The sequence below is a fragment of the Hyla sarda genome, chromosome 7, assembly GCF_029499605.1.
Source record: "Hyla sarda isolate aHylSar1 chromosome 7, aHylSar1.hap1, whole genome shotgun sequence".
NCBI classification, from domain to species: Eukaryota; Metazoa; Chordata; class Amphibia; order Anura; family Hylidae; genus Hyla; species Hyla sarda.
This window is the reverse complement of record NC_079195.1, coordinates 45,846,898-45,862,966: the sequence shown is the minus strand read 5'-3', so window position 1 is coordinate 45,862,966 and position 16,069 is coordinate 45,846,898. Positions and strand designations below refer to the sequence as shown.

Sequence of the window (16,069 nt, the reverse complement as noted above, 5' to 3'; positions counted from 1 at the left end):
GCAGAGGGAGCGGCCGCGATGCGTGCGAGAACACCGCGCATGTGTACGGCAACTCTGACATTGCAGCAGTGTGTCTGCTCGCAGCCGACCCCCGCAGTGCACGCACAGCATTCGGAACTAAATGTGCCGAACTCAGCCGGAAGGCTGGCCAGTGGAGTACACCTTTAATGAATATGACTGGTTGCAGCAGGAGCCTCTCCTATCTGCAGTATTTAAAGGCTATTTTAGGCTCTGTTCACTTTGTGTTTTGATTTCAGTTTAACTGATGTGTTTAACCCCTTAACGACGCAGGACATATATTTACGTCCTGCGCCGGCTCCCATATCGCGTCGTTCTCGGCGCTCATCAACGGCCGGGACCCGCGGCTAATACCACACATCGCCGATCGCGGCGATGTGCGGTATTAACCCTTTAGAAGCGGCGGTCAAAGCTGACCGCCGCTTCTAAAGTGAAAGTGACCCGGCTGCTCAGTCAGGCTGTTCGGGACCGCCGCGGTGAAATCGCGGCGTCCCGAACAGCTGACCGAGAGGGCCCTTACCTGCCTCCTCGGTGTCCGATCGACGAATGACTGCTCCGTGCCTGAGATCCAGGCAGGAGCAGTCAAGCGCCGATAACACTGATCACAGGCGTGTTAATACACGCCTGCGATCAGGATGAGAGATCAGTGTGTGCAGTGTTATAGGTCCCTATGGGACCTATAACACTGCAAAAAAAATGTAAAAAAAAAAGTGTTAATAAAGGTCATTTAACCCCTTCCCTAATAAAAGTTTGAATCACCCCCCTTTTCCCATAAAAAAAATAAAACAGTGTAAAAATAAAAAAATAAACATATGTGGTATCGCCGCGTGTGTAAATGTCCGAACTATAAAAATATATCATTAATTAAACCGCACGGTCAATGGCGTACGCGCAAAAAAATTCCAAAGTTCAAAAAAGCGTATTTTGGTCATTAAAAAATGAATAAAAAGTGATCAAAAAGTCAGATCAAAACAAATATCATACCGATAAAAACTTCAGATCACTGCGCAAAAAATGAGTCCTCATACCGCCCTGTACGTGGAAAAATGAAAAAGTTATAGAGGTCAGAAGATGACATTTTTAAACGTAGAAATTTTCCTGCATGTAGTTATGATTTTTTCCAGAAGTGCGACAAAATCAAACCTATATAAGTAGGGTATCATTTTAACCGTATGGACCTACAGAATAATGATAAGGTGTAATTTTTACCGAAATATGCACTGCGTAGAAACGGAAGCCCCCAAAAGTTACAAAATGCCGTTTTTTTTTTCGATTTTGTCGCACAATGATTTTTTTTTCCGTTTCGCTGTGCATTTTTGGGTAAAATGACTAATGTCACTGCAAAGTAGAATTGGCGACGCAAAAAATAAGCCATAATATGGATTTTTAGGTGGAAAATTGAAAGGGTTAAGATTTTTAAAAGGTAAGGAGGAAAAAACGAAAGTGCAAAAACGGAAAAACCCTGAGTCCTTAAGGGGTTAAAAGGGTACTCCGGTGGAAAACTTTTTTTTTTTTTAAATCAACTGGTGGCAGAAAGTTAAACAGATTCAGTTTAACTGATGCATTTTGAAGTGCTTTTTTTTGTACCAATTAAATATATCAGTTTTTGTCAAACTACCGGTAGATAAACAGATGGGCGGGGACACTGGGTAGACGGATCAGTGGGTTGTCCTTTGTGCTTCACTGTTCTACAGAAAGGTGCTGAAATGCTTCCTTCTGTGTATTTAATAATAAAATCCAGAATTTCTGACTTTTAATCACTTCATATAGCCAAAAGTTTATTTTTAATTTTTTTTAGGTTGAATTTTTTTTATAAAACTGATCAAAAAGTTCCATTAAAAAATAAAGAAACAATAAGGAAGAAGAGAGAGAAATTACCGATCTCCTTGGGCCCCCATAGGGAAGGATTCTCTACATATCGATTATTTTTATTTACAATATGAGACACAATAGGATTAGAGATGAGCGAATTTACAGTAAATTCGATTCGTCACGAACTTCTCGGCTCGGCAGTTTATGGCTTATCCTGCATAAATTAGTTCAGCTTTCCGGTGCTCCGGTGGGCTGGAAAAGGTGGATACATTCCTAGGAAAGAGTCTCCTAGGACTGTATCCACCTTTTCCAGCCCACGGGAGCACCGGAAAGCTGAATTAATTTATGCAGGAAAAGTCATCAACTGCCGAGCCGAGAAGTTCGTGACGAAATCGAATTTACTGTAAATTCGCTCATCTCTAAATAGGATGAATGAGGTGGAGTTTTTCTTTCTTTTGTGCATTTCCTATGTTTACTGTTCTTTTTATTATTGCATGAAGAAAAATTACGCAATTTTCTCAGATTTTGGTGTTTCAATCCCTCTCTCTTTTCAAGATGAAGGTCACTGAATAAATGGATTCTTGTTTATGTTTAAATGCTGAAAACTCATCCTGACCTAGTCCTACGCACTGATTGTTTGTTAGAATTTATCAGACCAGTGTTTCCCCAAACAGGGTGCCTCCAGCAGTTGCAAAACTTCAACTCCCAGCATGCCCGGACAGCCTTCGGCTGTCCGGGTATGCTGGGAGTTGAAGTTTTGCAACAGCTGGGGGCACCTTGGTTGGGAAACACTGGTCTATGCAATCCTCACTAAGCATAACACATCAGCAGCAAATTCTCTCTCCCAGCCTGGACTACAGATAAAAAGATGGGACCTTAGCGAATACACTGTAACAAACTGCAGCATCGTAACAAGAAAAGGGCTGTATTGCTTTTTCAGTCTTTGAATGTATAATAATTTTTGCATTCAATGGCAGAATGAATGCAAAATGGCATTATGGTGATTGGTTCAAGTTTGCCCCCAATATTATCTAATATTAGCCCATTAAAGGACATGTCCGGTGCTCACTTTTCTTATTTTATCCGTTCCGGGCTGAAAAATAAAAGAAAACAAATATTCTCTTACCTGCCTAGGCTCCCCCGGTGCTCCGGTACAGGTGTTCGGTCCCCGGGCTGTATTCTTCTTACTTCCTGTTAGCCCGGCACGTCACACGGAGCTTCAGCCTATCACCGGCCGCAGCGATGTCCCGCCTCGACCAGTGATAGGCTGAAGCTCCATGTGACGTGCCGGGCTAACAGGAAGTAAGAAGAATACAGCCCGAGGACCGAACACCTGTACCGGAGCACCGGGGTAGCCTAGGCAGGCAAGAGAAAGCTTCTTTTCTTTTTTTTTTTTTGCAGCCCAGAACGGATACAATAAGAAAAGTGAGCACCGGACTCTCCTTTAAGGACTCAGCCCATTTGGTCCTTAAGGACTCAGACAATTTTATTTTTACGTTTTCGTTTTTTCCTCCTCGCCTTCAAAAAATCATAACTCTTGTCTATTTTCATCCACAGACTAGTATGAGGCTTGTTTTTTGCGCGACCAGTTGTCCGTTGTAATGCCATCACTTACTTTACCATAAAATGTATGGTGCAACCAAAAAAAATACTATTTGTGTGGGAAATTAAAAACTGTTCAGTGCTATCCATAGCACATAGCACTGATCAGTGTTATCGGTCATCTTCTGCTCTGGTCTACTCGATCGCAGTCCAGAGCAGAAGACCCGTGTAAGGCAGCTGAAGCAGGTGAGGGGACCTCCGGCTGCGATGCTGGATGATTGGATCACTGTGGCAGCGCTGTGGGCGATCCGATCATCCATTCAAAGTACCGCGATGCTGCAGATGTCGTGATCTGTATTGACTACGGCATCTGAGGGGTTAATGGCAGACATCCGCGCGATCGCGTATGTATGCCATTGCGGGCGGGTCCCTGGCTGTTATCACCAGCCTGGACCTGCCACGAGCATTGGACGTAAATGTACTTCCTGGTGCGTTAAGTACCAGCTCACCAGGATGTACATTTACGTCCTGCGTCATTAAGGGGTTAATCCTAAGGATAATTATTTTAACAATAACAGTCAAGATTCTTTAACTGCTTCCCAATCCATGATGTACATTTATGGCATGGTTTAGGTGAGGGAGTATGGCGGACACTCTGGACTTGGGATTGTGCAAAATCTGCAGCCGACAATCATCAGAGACTATGGGGAAGATTTAGCAAAACCTGTGCAGAGGAGAAGTTGACCAGCTGTCTATAACAACCAATCAGATCGCTTTTCATTTTTCAGAGGCCTGGCTTTTTTTTTTTTTTTTAAATAAAAGAAGAGATATGATTGGATGCTATGGGCAACTAGGCAACTATTCCTCTGCTATTGATACAGCCTGCACCAATACAGCATTGATCTAATAAATAAACGCAATGCATATGCGTTACACATTGCTTATAAAAGGACCCTGGGGGTGGGGTTTGTATGGCTTTAGAAAAAAAGTATTTAAAAAGTACTTAAAAATTAAATGAATGAATGAATAAATAAATAAATTAAATAAATAAATACTGAAATAATCCCCCTTTTTATATAAAAAAATGTAATCCATAAGTATATTTGCTATCAACGCTTAAAAAATTGTCCAAACTACTAAATGATCACATTTCTGATGTAGCGTGGTCAACAGCTTTAAAAGGGGAACTCCACTGGCCAGGCTTCCGGCTGCGTTCTGAACTAATGTTCCGAACATTGTATGTGCGCTGCGGGTCGGCCACGCTCCCTTGTGACGTCAGGCCACGCCCCTCAATGCAAGTCTGTGCAAGGGGGCGTGGCTGTCATTACGCCTCCTCCCATAGACTTGTATTGGAAGCGTGGCCTGACGTCACAAGGGAGCGTGACCGACCCCGGCAGCAAGTGCACAGCATTCGGAACTAAATGGAGTGGAGTACCCCTTTAACAGGGTACTCCGGTGGAAAACAAATTTTTTCAAATCAACTGGTGGCATAAAGTTATACAGATTTGTAAATTACTTCTATTTTAAAAACGTTATCCTTCCGGTACTTATCAGATGTTGTATGCTCCAGAGGAAGATGTGAATTTATTTTCTGTCTGACCACGGTGCTCTCTGCTGACACCTCTGTTCAGGTCAAGAACTGTCCAGAGCAGGAGAGGTTTGCTATGCGGATTTGCTCCTGCTCTGGACAGTTCCTGACGTGGACAGAGGTGTCAGCAGAGAGCACTGTGGTCAGACTGAAAAAATTCCAGAAAGAAATACAACTTCCTGTGAAGCACACAGCAGCTGATAAATACTAGAACGATTAAAGGGGTTATCCACCATAAGGTGATTTCAGTACGTACCTGGCAGACAGTAATGGACATGCTTAGGAAGGATCTGCGCTTGTCTTGGGGCTAAATGGCTATGAGATGAGATTACCATAACACTGTGGCTAGCTTTTTGTGAACTGGTATTTCCTGTTTGACTTTTCTTATTTTGACTACAAATCCCACAATTCAATTTTCCTCCCTCCCACACATCAGCCACCCCACCCATTGAAACAAAAGACCTGTGGTTTTCAATCAAGGTGCCCACAGCTGTTGCATTAGTTGCAGATTGATCTCTCCCCCACCAAGCGATCGCTTGACCCATTGAAGCAGACAGGCTTCCTGTCATCAGCTGACTAATGAGTCAGGTCTCAGCCGCATTGCAATCTGGGAAAAATCTGAGACAACAGTCATTTTGTATGCTGATAAAAATAAATAGTGGGGTGAAAATAACAGAAGAATTGTGAGAAAACCGTCACACACAGGTACAGACACTATATTATGAACTACACTAACTTTACAGCCCCTGTAGCATAGTCAAATAAAAAAATCCTGGAATACCCCTTTAAGATTTTTAAATAGAAGTAATTTACAAATCTGTAAGCAATGAGGAAACATGAAAACGGAGCAACTCACCACACTGACCCAGGTGTTCTATGCAAGTGGTTCTTTATTCCAAAGCTTCAACCACGGGACCGTTTGGCGACTAAGCGCTTCGTCAGACCGGGATAGATCTATCCCGGTCTGACGAAGCACTTAGGCGCCAAACGGTCCCGTCACCGAGTGGATACCCCCGCATCCCGCTCTCACTCTCCCCTGCCTGTCTTCCATGGTTGAAGCTTTGGAATAAAGAACCACTTGCATAGAACACCTGGGTCAGTGTGGTGAGTTGCTCTGTTTTCATGTTTCTTCATTGCTTACACTTTGTATGGACTTGCCTTACACGTTGAGCACCACTGAAGTCCCTCCAGCTGTTGCAAGGGAAGATACAGATAAACCTAGCAGACTGCTGTATCCGGATAGATTGTCTTATCCTAGTGCAAGTATTAGGTGGTGCCGAGTCCCTCTTTACAATATAATTTACAAATCTGTTTAACTTTCTGGCACCAGTTTATTTGAACAAAAATTGTTTTCCACCGGAGTACCCCTTTAAGGAAGAAAGACATCCAAACAACAATATTGCTAATTGTTGGTCATATAACATTTCAGAAAAAAATAATAAAAAGTGATTATAACCAGTATAAACGACAGCTCACAGTGTAAAAAACGAGCCAGTGGGGGGAAAAATAAAGTTATAGTGACACAACATGGTGATGCACAGATCTTGTGGGCTGCAACCTTAATCAGACAGGAGGTGTAGTATCCCAAATATAAGTATAAATACATTTACAAGGGAGGGAAAGAAAATATCTTGCCATAACAAAAAGGTTAACACCAGCACTGACCTGATAAACTTGGACTCAAGGGGGTCATAAAGAGACATTAAAACTTCAGCGTCCTCCCCGATCTTGCAGACCACGTTTTTTAAATTGACAAACAATGCAAAAGATGGAGTAGCGGCAAACTTGGCTTGTCTGTTGATGTCATTCTGCTTTTGTGACTAAATATACAATAAATACAACAAAATGTAAAGAAGAATTAAAATAAGAAAAAATACATTAAAAAAAAACTGCTGTACGGCTGTCAGAACAGGTAAAACATTTTTTTAAAACATCTGGGTGGTCATTGGGTATTTGCTAATATTCAAAACAGATTTGCAGAAATGACTAATAAATGTACTATTTGGTATTTTTATTGTTTTCCAGTAAGTTATGTAAACCAAGGCTGGTGATTAGAGATGAGCGAACTTACAGTAAATTAGATTCGTCACGAACTTCTCGGCTCGGCAGTTGATGACTTATCCTGCATAAATTAGTTCTGCTTTCCGGTGCTCCGGTGGGCTGGAAAAGGTGGATACAGTCCTAGGAAAGAGTCTCCTAGGACTGTATCCACCTTTTCCAGCCCACGGGAGCACCGGAAAGCTGAACTAATTTATGCAGGATAAGGCTGGGTTCACACTACGTTTTTCAACCACGGTTCCCCGCATACGTTTTCATTAGTGAAAACGTATGGAACGGTATTGAAAACGGTATATATAGGCAAAGCATTGCAAACCGTATGCACCCTGATGCATACGGTTGCGTACGGTTTGCTTGCAATAAGTTTTTTAACAGTACTTCAAACCGTGTTCAACCACGGTTTTCACTTCAGTTTTAAAACCGTATTGCAACCGCATACCTTTTTTTTTTTTTTTTTAACATGGACATCAATGGGAAACGCACATGTATACGGTTCCATACGGCAAAACCGTATGCGTTTTTTCTTTGCACATGCGCATTTGCATCCTAAAGTCCCCACCAAAAACCCCTCCCATTAAAAATGGACAGAATTTTCAAAAACGTATGGGTTTTTTAAAAATAAAAACGGACGGAACAGTATGCCCTTTTAAAAACAGTATACTGTTTAAAAACGCATACGGTTTACTTTTTCCCATACTGTTCCATACGTTTTTTGATAGAAAACGTATGCGGGAACCGTAGTTGAAAAACGTAGTGTGAACCCAGCCTTAGTCATCAACTGCCGAGCCGAGAAGTTTGTGACGAATCGAATTTACTGTAAGTTTGCTCATCTCTACTGGTGATATCAGAAGAGGCCTTCCTCTACTAGGAAAAGTGAAGGAGTCGTCCTTATGTTATTGTATGTTGAAGCAGGACAGGAGGCTGACCTTACCGTGATCACTAGGGGGCTGCTGTAAATACTGTGTGAGCGAAGATGGACAAGTCCTTCAACTACTTTAACCCCTTAAGGACCAAGCCCGTTTTCACCTTAAGGACTAGAGCATTTTTTGCACATCTGACCACTGTCACTTCAGGCATTAATGACTCTGGAATGCTTTAACTTATGAATTTGATTCCGAAATACTTCTTTCGTGACATGTTCTACTTTAACATAGTGGTAAATTTTCGTCGATACTTGCATCAATGCTTCCAAAATCTCATGAAAGCTCTCCGCTTGTAAGGAAAATAGACATACCATATAAATTATAGATTGGTTCACATAAACAATATGTCTACTTCATGTTTACATCATAAAGTTGAGATGTTTTTACTTTTGGAAGACACCAGAGGGCTTCACAGTTCAGCAGAAATTTTCCAATTTCTCAAAACATTTTCAAAATTGGAATATTTCAGGGACCAGTTCAGTTTTGAAGTGGATTTGAAGAGCCTTCATATTAGAATTACCCCATAAATGACCCCATTATAAAAACTGCACCCCTCAAAGTATTCAAAATGACATTCAGAACATGTGTTAACCCTTTAGGTGTTTCACAGGAATAGCAGCAAAGTGAAGGAGAAAATTCAAAATTTCATTTTTTACACTCGCATGTTCCTGTAGACCCAGTTTTTGAATTTTTACAAGGGGTAAAAGGAGAGAAATTTGTGACCCAATTACTCTTGAGTAAGGAAATACCTCATATGTGTATGTTTAGTGTTCGGCGGGTGCTCTAGAGGGCTCAGAAGAGAAGGAGTGCAATGGGATTTTGGAGAGTGAGTTTTTCGGAAATGGTTTTTTGGGGGCATGTCACATTTAGGAAGCGCCTATGGTGCCAGAACAGCAAAAAAAAAAAAAAAAAAAACACATGGCATACTATTTCGCAAACTACACCCCTCAGGGAACATAACAAGGGGTACAGTGAGCCCTAGCACCCCACAGGTGTTTGAAGACTTTTCATTAAAGTCGGATGTGTAAATGAATAATTTTTTTTTCACTAAAATTTAGTTTTTTTCACCAAATTTTTAATTTTTACAAGGGGTAATAGGAGAAAATGCCCCCTAAAACTTGTAACACCATTTCTACTGTGTATTGAAGTACCCCATATGTGGATGTAAAGTGCTCTGCTGGCGCACTACAATGCTCAGAAGGGAAGGAGTGCTATTGAGCTTTTGGAGAGAGAAATAGTTTGGAATAGAAGTTGGGGGCCATGAACATTTACAATGCCCCCCGTGGTGCCAAAACAGTGGACCCCCCACATGTGACCCAATTTTGGAAACTACACCCCTCAAAGAATTTAATAAGGGGTGCAGTGAGTATTTACACCCCACTGGCGTTTGACAGATCTTTGAACCAATGGCTGTGCAAATGAAAAGTTACATTTTTCCTTTTCACGAACCACTGTTTCAAAAATCTGTCAGACACCTGTGGGGTGTATATGCTCACTGTACCCCTTATGACATTCCGTGAGGGGTGTAGTTTCCAAAATGGGGTCACGTGTGGAGAGGTCCACTGTTCTAGCACTATGGGGGTTTTGTAAACGTACATGGCCTTCAATTTCAGACACAATCTCTCTCCAAAAGCCCAATGGCGCTCCTTCTCTTCTGAGCATTGTAGTGCGCCAGCAGATCACTTTACATCCACATATGGGGTATTTCCACAAATGGGACTACACATTTTGGGGGTCTTTTTTCCTATTTTCCCTTGTGAAAATGAAAAATGTAGGGTAACACCAGCATTTTAGTGAAACCATTTTTTTCTTCATTTTCACATCCAAATTTAACGGAAATTTGTCAAACACCTGTGGGGTGTTAAGGCTCACTATACCCCTTGTTACGTTCCATGAGGGGTGTCGTTTCCAAAATGGTCACATGTGGGTATTTATTGTTTTGCGTTTATGTCAGAACCACTGTAAAAAATCAGCCACCACTGTGCAAATCACCAATTTAGACCTCAAATGTACATGGTGCGCTCTCACTCCTGAGCCTTGTTGTGTGCCCGCAGAGCATTTTACATCCACATATGGGGTATTTCCGTACTCAGGAAAAATTGTGTTACAAATTTTGGGGGTCTTTTTTTTTTCCTTTTACCACTTGTGAAAATTAAAAGTATGGGGCAACACCAGCATGTTAGTGTAAAAAACTAAAAAATGTTTACACTAACATGCTGGTGTAGACCCCAACTTTACCTTTTCAAAAGGAGAAAAAGCCCCCCAAAATTTGTAACGCAATTTCTCCCGAGTACGGAAATACCCCATATGTGGACCTAAACTGCTGACTTGAAATACAACAGGGCTCCAAAGCGAGAGAGAGCGCCATGCACATTTGTGGCCTAAATTGGGGATTTGCATCCGTCACCAAAATACCCTACGGCAGTGTTTCCAAAACAGGGTGTCTCCAGCTGTTGCAAAACTCCCAGCATGCCTGGACAATCAGTGGCTGTCCAGCAATACTAGGAGTAGTTGTTTTTCAACAGCTGGAGGCCCTGTATTGGAAACCGTGCCGTACAAGATGTTTTTTTTTTTTGTTTTTTTTTTTTACTGGGGGGGGGTTCTGTGTAAGGGTATATGTATATGTAGTGCTTTACTTTTTATTTTGTGTAGTGTAGTGTTTTTAGGGTACATTCACATGGGTGGGGGTTTACAGTGAGTTTCTCGCTGGGAGTTTGAGCTGTGGCGGAAAATTTGCTGCATTTCAAAGTTTCAGCAGAAAACTCGCTGTAAATTCCCGCCCGTGTGAATGTACCCTGGGCAAACCTCCAGCTACAACTCCCAGCATGCACTGACAGACCATACATGCTGGGAGTTGTAGTTATGCAACAGCTGGAGGTACATTGGTTGCGAAACACAGAGTTTGTTACTTAACTCAGTGTTTCACAACCAGTGTGCCTCCAGCTGTTGCAAAACTAGAAGTCCCAGTATGTTCTGTCTCTCAGTGCATGCTGAGAGTTTTTTTTTTTTTTGCAACAGCTTGGGGCACACTGGTTGCGAAACACTGAGTTAGGACACAAACTCTGTTTCACAGTGTGCCTTCAGCTGCTGCAAAACTGCAACTCTCAGCATGCATTGACAGCCGAAGGGCATGCTGAGAGTTCTAGTTTTGCAACAGCTGGAGGCTCACTGCTACACTTCCCAGCATGCCCTTCGGCTGTCCTTGCATAGAAAAAAGGTGCCTCTAGCTGTTGCATAAAATACAACCCACAGCATGCACAGACTACGAAAGGACATGCTCGGAGTTGTAGTTGGAACTCCAGCTGTTGCAAAACTACAACTCCTAGCATTCCTTTTGGCTGTGCATGCTGAGAGTTGCTAAGCAACCGCAGGAGGTGAACAGGCCTCACCTCCGCTGCTGCCACCGCTCCTGTCCGCCGCTCCTGAGGGAATCCCCCCCTCCGAGCCAGGCAAAGGTAGGAGATCACCGCCCAGCAGGGTAGTGATTGGTCAGTTGTTCTGATGGATCAATCACGTGATCCTGAGGTGGCACCTGTGCCAACTCACTCCTGCTGGGTAAGGGTAATTGGGTCTGTATCAGAAAGCCCCATTCACCCGTTTTTTTCCTGGTCACCAGAGACCCGATTGACCCAGAATCACTGCAAATCGTGGGTCTGAATTGAGGGGGGGGGGGGGGGTTTCCACAGGGTGCCTGCTGACTCGCTGGGCGGGGAATGGAATTAGTCCTTAAGTACCAGGCCGTACCCATACACCTGTGGTCCTTAGAGGGTTGAATAAATAAATAATGGACGCCATTTTTCACTGCTAGTAAGGTTAGGTTCACATGTCACTGGCTGCAGTACATATCATGGACTTTCATTATTCATTAATCATGATCAGTGGTGAAACTTCCCTACAGCATGCCAATACAGATGTCAAATTTCTGGAGCCAGTTCAGGATGTTAAACTTTTGTGCTTAATATTTTAAGAGAAAATTTTGCTATTTAAAAAAAATTTAAGAAATAAAAACTTTAAAAAAATAAATAGAAAAAATAAATGTAAACACTTTATGGATAGACAATTTTAAGTATTAAAACAACAACACTTACCTTTTCTTCTTGAATTCTCTCCTCAACCTGTTTTGATGCAATTTCATGTGCCTGAAAGAGGTTTATTGTACTGGTCTGCTCTGGGTCTAGAATATTTCCATCCTCGTCTCTAACAACAAGGTCCAAGTCAAGGATCCTAGGGTAAAAGCAAACATTTCAAAAGAATGCAGAATTTAATTTCTGAAAACTTAACTGCACATATCTAACATGGCCACTAGTAAAGTAATGGGAAAATAGGTAAAGGGAGAGGAGAGAAGTGATGAAAAAAGGAAAGTAACATAGGTGGGAAGGGAAAGAAATACGAATGAAGAGAAATCCACATAAAGAAAAAAAGTGGCTAACAGAAGAAAGAATAAATGGAAAAGAAAGAGGACGAGAGAAATTACAAAGTTGTGTAACAGTTAGATAACAAAACAAAAAAAGGAAAAAAAGAGAAAGGTGAAAGAGAAAAAGGAAAGAGGTGGATATGGGATGGAAAGGAAGGACTGACAGACGGACAAAAGAAAGCAAAGGGAATGAAACACAAAAGGTAAGAAAGAGCGAAGAGAACAAAAAGACAAAACAGCCTAAAGAAATTAATATAGAGAACAAGTAGAAACAAAAGCAAGGATGAAGAGAAATGAAAAGTAGGGATTGTGGAAAACATGAAGAAAAAAAAAAGAAAAAACACACATTACAATATAAGTTTTATGTGAAATACTACCCATTAGTTAACATTCTAAACAAGAAAATCCAATGCAACATTTAATTGTGTTATTATTCAGAGATTACAGATCTACACATCTAACTGCAACCAGTTTCCTTAACTATCAAAGCATAAAAGAAAAAATTAAATAAATAAATCCAAAGTGTCAGCGTGAACTGAAGAGTATGTAAAAATCATCCTCCCTGCAAAACTCTCAGCAGAGGATTGTAAAGTGACTTTCCTGCCTAAAGTCAGCGTCGTAATTATGTGTTGTAATATGAAGAATGCATATGTCCTACATGGAACATAAACATTGTATTTCAGAGCCTTGGAGGATATGGCATCCATTACTTCTTGGGAGCGGAAGATGTTTCTCGGCAGGTCTCGTTGCCATTTGTCAGAAGTTTTAGAACAAAACTAATTCTCAAGATGTTCGTTCCTGTTTGAACAGGAGCATCTGGAGGCTAGGCAAACTTTAAGCAAATACATCGGCAGATGGTAAGACACAATAACAAACAAGGAATTCATTAATCGGGAAGAAGGTTAGGCTTAAAATTCTTTATTATGAATAGAATCAAGGATCTGTCGCAAAACCGTTTCTATGCAAAGCAAAACTCGGTCACAGGAAATGCAAAACCCGCCATATCACACTGAACCATACACAAATTAGATTTTCATGAAGCAGTCAGACTGTTAAAGGCTAAAAGGCAAAACGCATACCTAAACACTAGCTACCCCCGGAAAGGTAACAGTCTGGTTATAATAAATGACTAAATATTCATGAGCGGCAATGGCAATTCACTGTAGCCTCTGATAAGTAAAACACTCAGCTACATTTAGTCTGGAAGTGAAAATATTGCTACAGGTATACGGTATAAATGTCTGCTCTTATTATACAATATAAAGATACATGCAAACAAGTTATAAAGCAGTGTCACACCATATGATGAAGTTGGCTGAAACCTAAAAAATCATTCTAAATGTTGGTAAATTTACCTACATATTAAGGGGCATCACCTATTCCTAAAGTTTGCATTTAGTCTCAAAGGGGGAGATTTATCAAAACCTGTCCAGAGGAAAAGTTGCTGAATTCTCCATAGCAACCAATCAGATCGCTTCTTTCATTTTTAACAAGGCCTCTGCGAAAAGCAGCGATCTGATTGGTTGCTATGGGCAACTCAGCAACTTTTCCTCTGGACAGATTTTGATAAATCTTTCCGAAAGTGAATACTTCTACAGTAGGTCCAGACTGAACCTATACTGTAGGTTCTGTTTACATCTTACCTGAGCCCTATATCAGACATATACATCTGAGCATTCTTTAAAGGACACTTAAGACAAAATGCATGTCAGTGTATAACAATGCCGTGGCATAAGTTGCATCTTGTCCCCAATTAAAAAAATAAATAATGTATACCATAGAGTATACTGAACTTTGCGGTGACCAATAATACAGTTAAGTAGAGTCTGCTGTGCTTTACTGTACAGTATTTTATATAAATCTTTGACATGTCATCCAGAAATGGCTTAAAGAGTTTGTCCAGCTAAAAAAAAAAAACTGTGCATGGTGTCGATAAGTATAATAAGGCAACTTAGCAAATAGAGATGAAGAGTGGTACTCACCAGTATCTTGTGTAACAATATCCTTTTATTGTTCAGACAGAATTACAAGCATATAAGTACAGGGGATTTTAGATGCCAGGGAAGCAACTTAATAAAGTAACTTACTACTATAATGTTATTGGTCATAGTGCACAGATCTTCCATATTAGCTCTGCTCTTTCCCTGGTAACTTGTCACCTCAAGTGACAAGTTCTATAATCAGACTGCTCTGTCTCTCCTTCCTTCTCCCTTCCTGTCAGCACTGGAGAGGAGACCAGTCATGTTAAGGGAAGTCAGGAGCTGGTAGTACTGCTCATTAGATTTATGATTCATTAGATAAGGCAGCAGGGAGCACATTCTGACAGAAAAATGGATCCCTGCTGCCTTATCTAATTTATTGAACAGTCATAACAGTCCCCTTCACATCACTGGTCTTGTGTGCTAACATGAGGGAAGGGGGAAAAAAAGGACAGAGCTTGACCGATTTCAAAGTCTGTGATGTGACAGCTTACAAAGGAAAGAGCACTGCAGATATGGAATATCTATGCACCATGGCTAATACCATTATAGAAGTAAGATGCATTATTATATTTTCTGACCGTATACACATGTTGTTCTTTCACCGGACAACCCTTTTAATTGCTATGTCATAAACCAAAAGGCTAGACAGTTTAAAGATGCACCATATTTCTTGCCTGAGCCACAGAGATAAATCTGGTTCAGTGTTTATTTATCTCCCTCAATGTCTTTTTATATAACAGTTTTTATATGAAAACGTTGAATCAAATAATAGAAATCTATATATAACCCTAAGCTCAGTCTCCTCCTGGAGGCCTCACCGATCCTATATTATTGAATCACCTAACCATGCTAAATACATCAGTATTGTCATTGCAATTTTTCCTGCTGGTTGAAAGTTACATCTATGTAGATAGATTCTGGAACTGTAGGTGTTTTGGGTGAAAATACTATCTGCTGCACAATCCCCTGGGAAGAATCAGGTATTTAAAGTAATATTAGGGTACTGCAATTACAGAAATATAAAACATGCAAGCCTAGTTGTAACATAGTAAACAGTGACCCATGATGTCATGATGTTTTCTTGGTACTTAGAAGGGTTCCTGAACAAATAGCTTATTGTGTACAGCGCACTGACATCTCACACTCTGAAACTAACATTATTCAGATATGCTGTGTGAACACTGTCTGAAACCTACACCAGGTATTTAAGGTGGGGAAATGCTAAGGGTGTATATCACAATGTATTTATTTGGCCTCGGCCAAGCATTGCATACATTTGTAAAGCTTTTTCCCTAGTATAGGAAAACAGAGCAGAGTGTACTCTCACTTCTAACTCAGTCTCCACTTTAAAGGGGTATTCCAGGAATTTTTTTTATTTGACTATGCTACAGGGGCTATAAAGTTAGTGTAGTTCATAATATAGTGTCTGTACCTGTGTGTGACGGTTTTCTCACAATTCTTATGTGATTTTCACCCAAATATTTATTTTTACCAGCATACAAAATGACAGCTGTCTCTGATTTTTCCCAGCTTGCAATGCGGTCAAGACCTGATTCACTAGTCAGCTGATGACAGGGAGCCTGTCTCCTTCAATGGGTGAAGAGAACAATCTGCAAGTAATGCAACAGCTGTAGGCACCCTGATTGAAAGCCACAGGTCTGCAGCTCATTTATGTTTCAATGGGTGGGGTAGCTGATGTGTGGGAAGGAGGAAAATTGAATCATGGGATTTG

At 41.0% G+C, this 16,069-nt stretch overlaps 1 protein-coding gene across 1 annotated transcript in view; it reads right to left on the bottom strand.

Moving 5' to 3' along the window:
* Positions 1-16,069, bottom strand: part of DOCK1 (dedicator of cytokinesis 1) — a 439,672-nt gene that overhangs the window by 326,974 nt on the left and 96,629 nt on the right. The window contains exons 7-8 of the mRNA XM_056528878.1: positions 12,030-12,165; positions 6,626-6,780 (exon numbers count right to left, since the gene is read on the bottom strand). Coding sequence (XP_056384853.1) covers positions 6,626-6,780; positions 12,030-12,165 — 291 coding nt within the window. The remainder of the gene's footprint in view (positions 1-6,625; positions 6,781-12,029; positions 12,166-16,069) is intronic.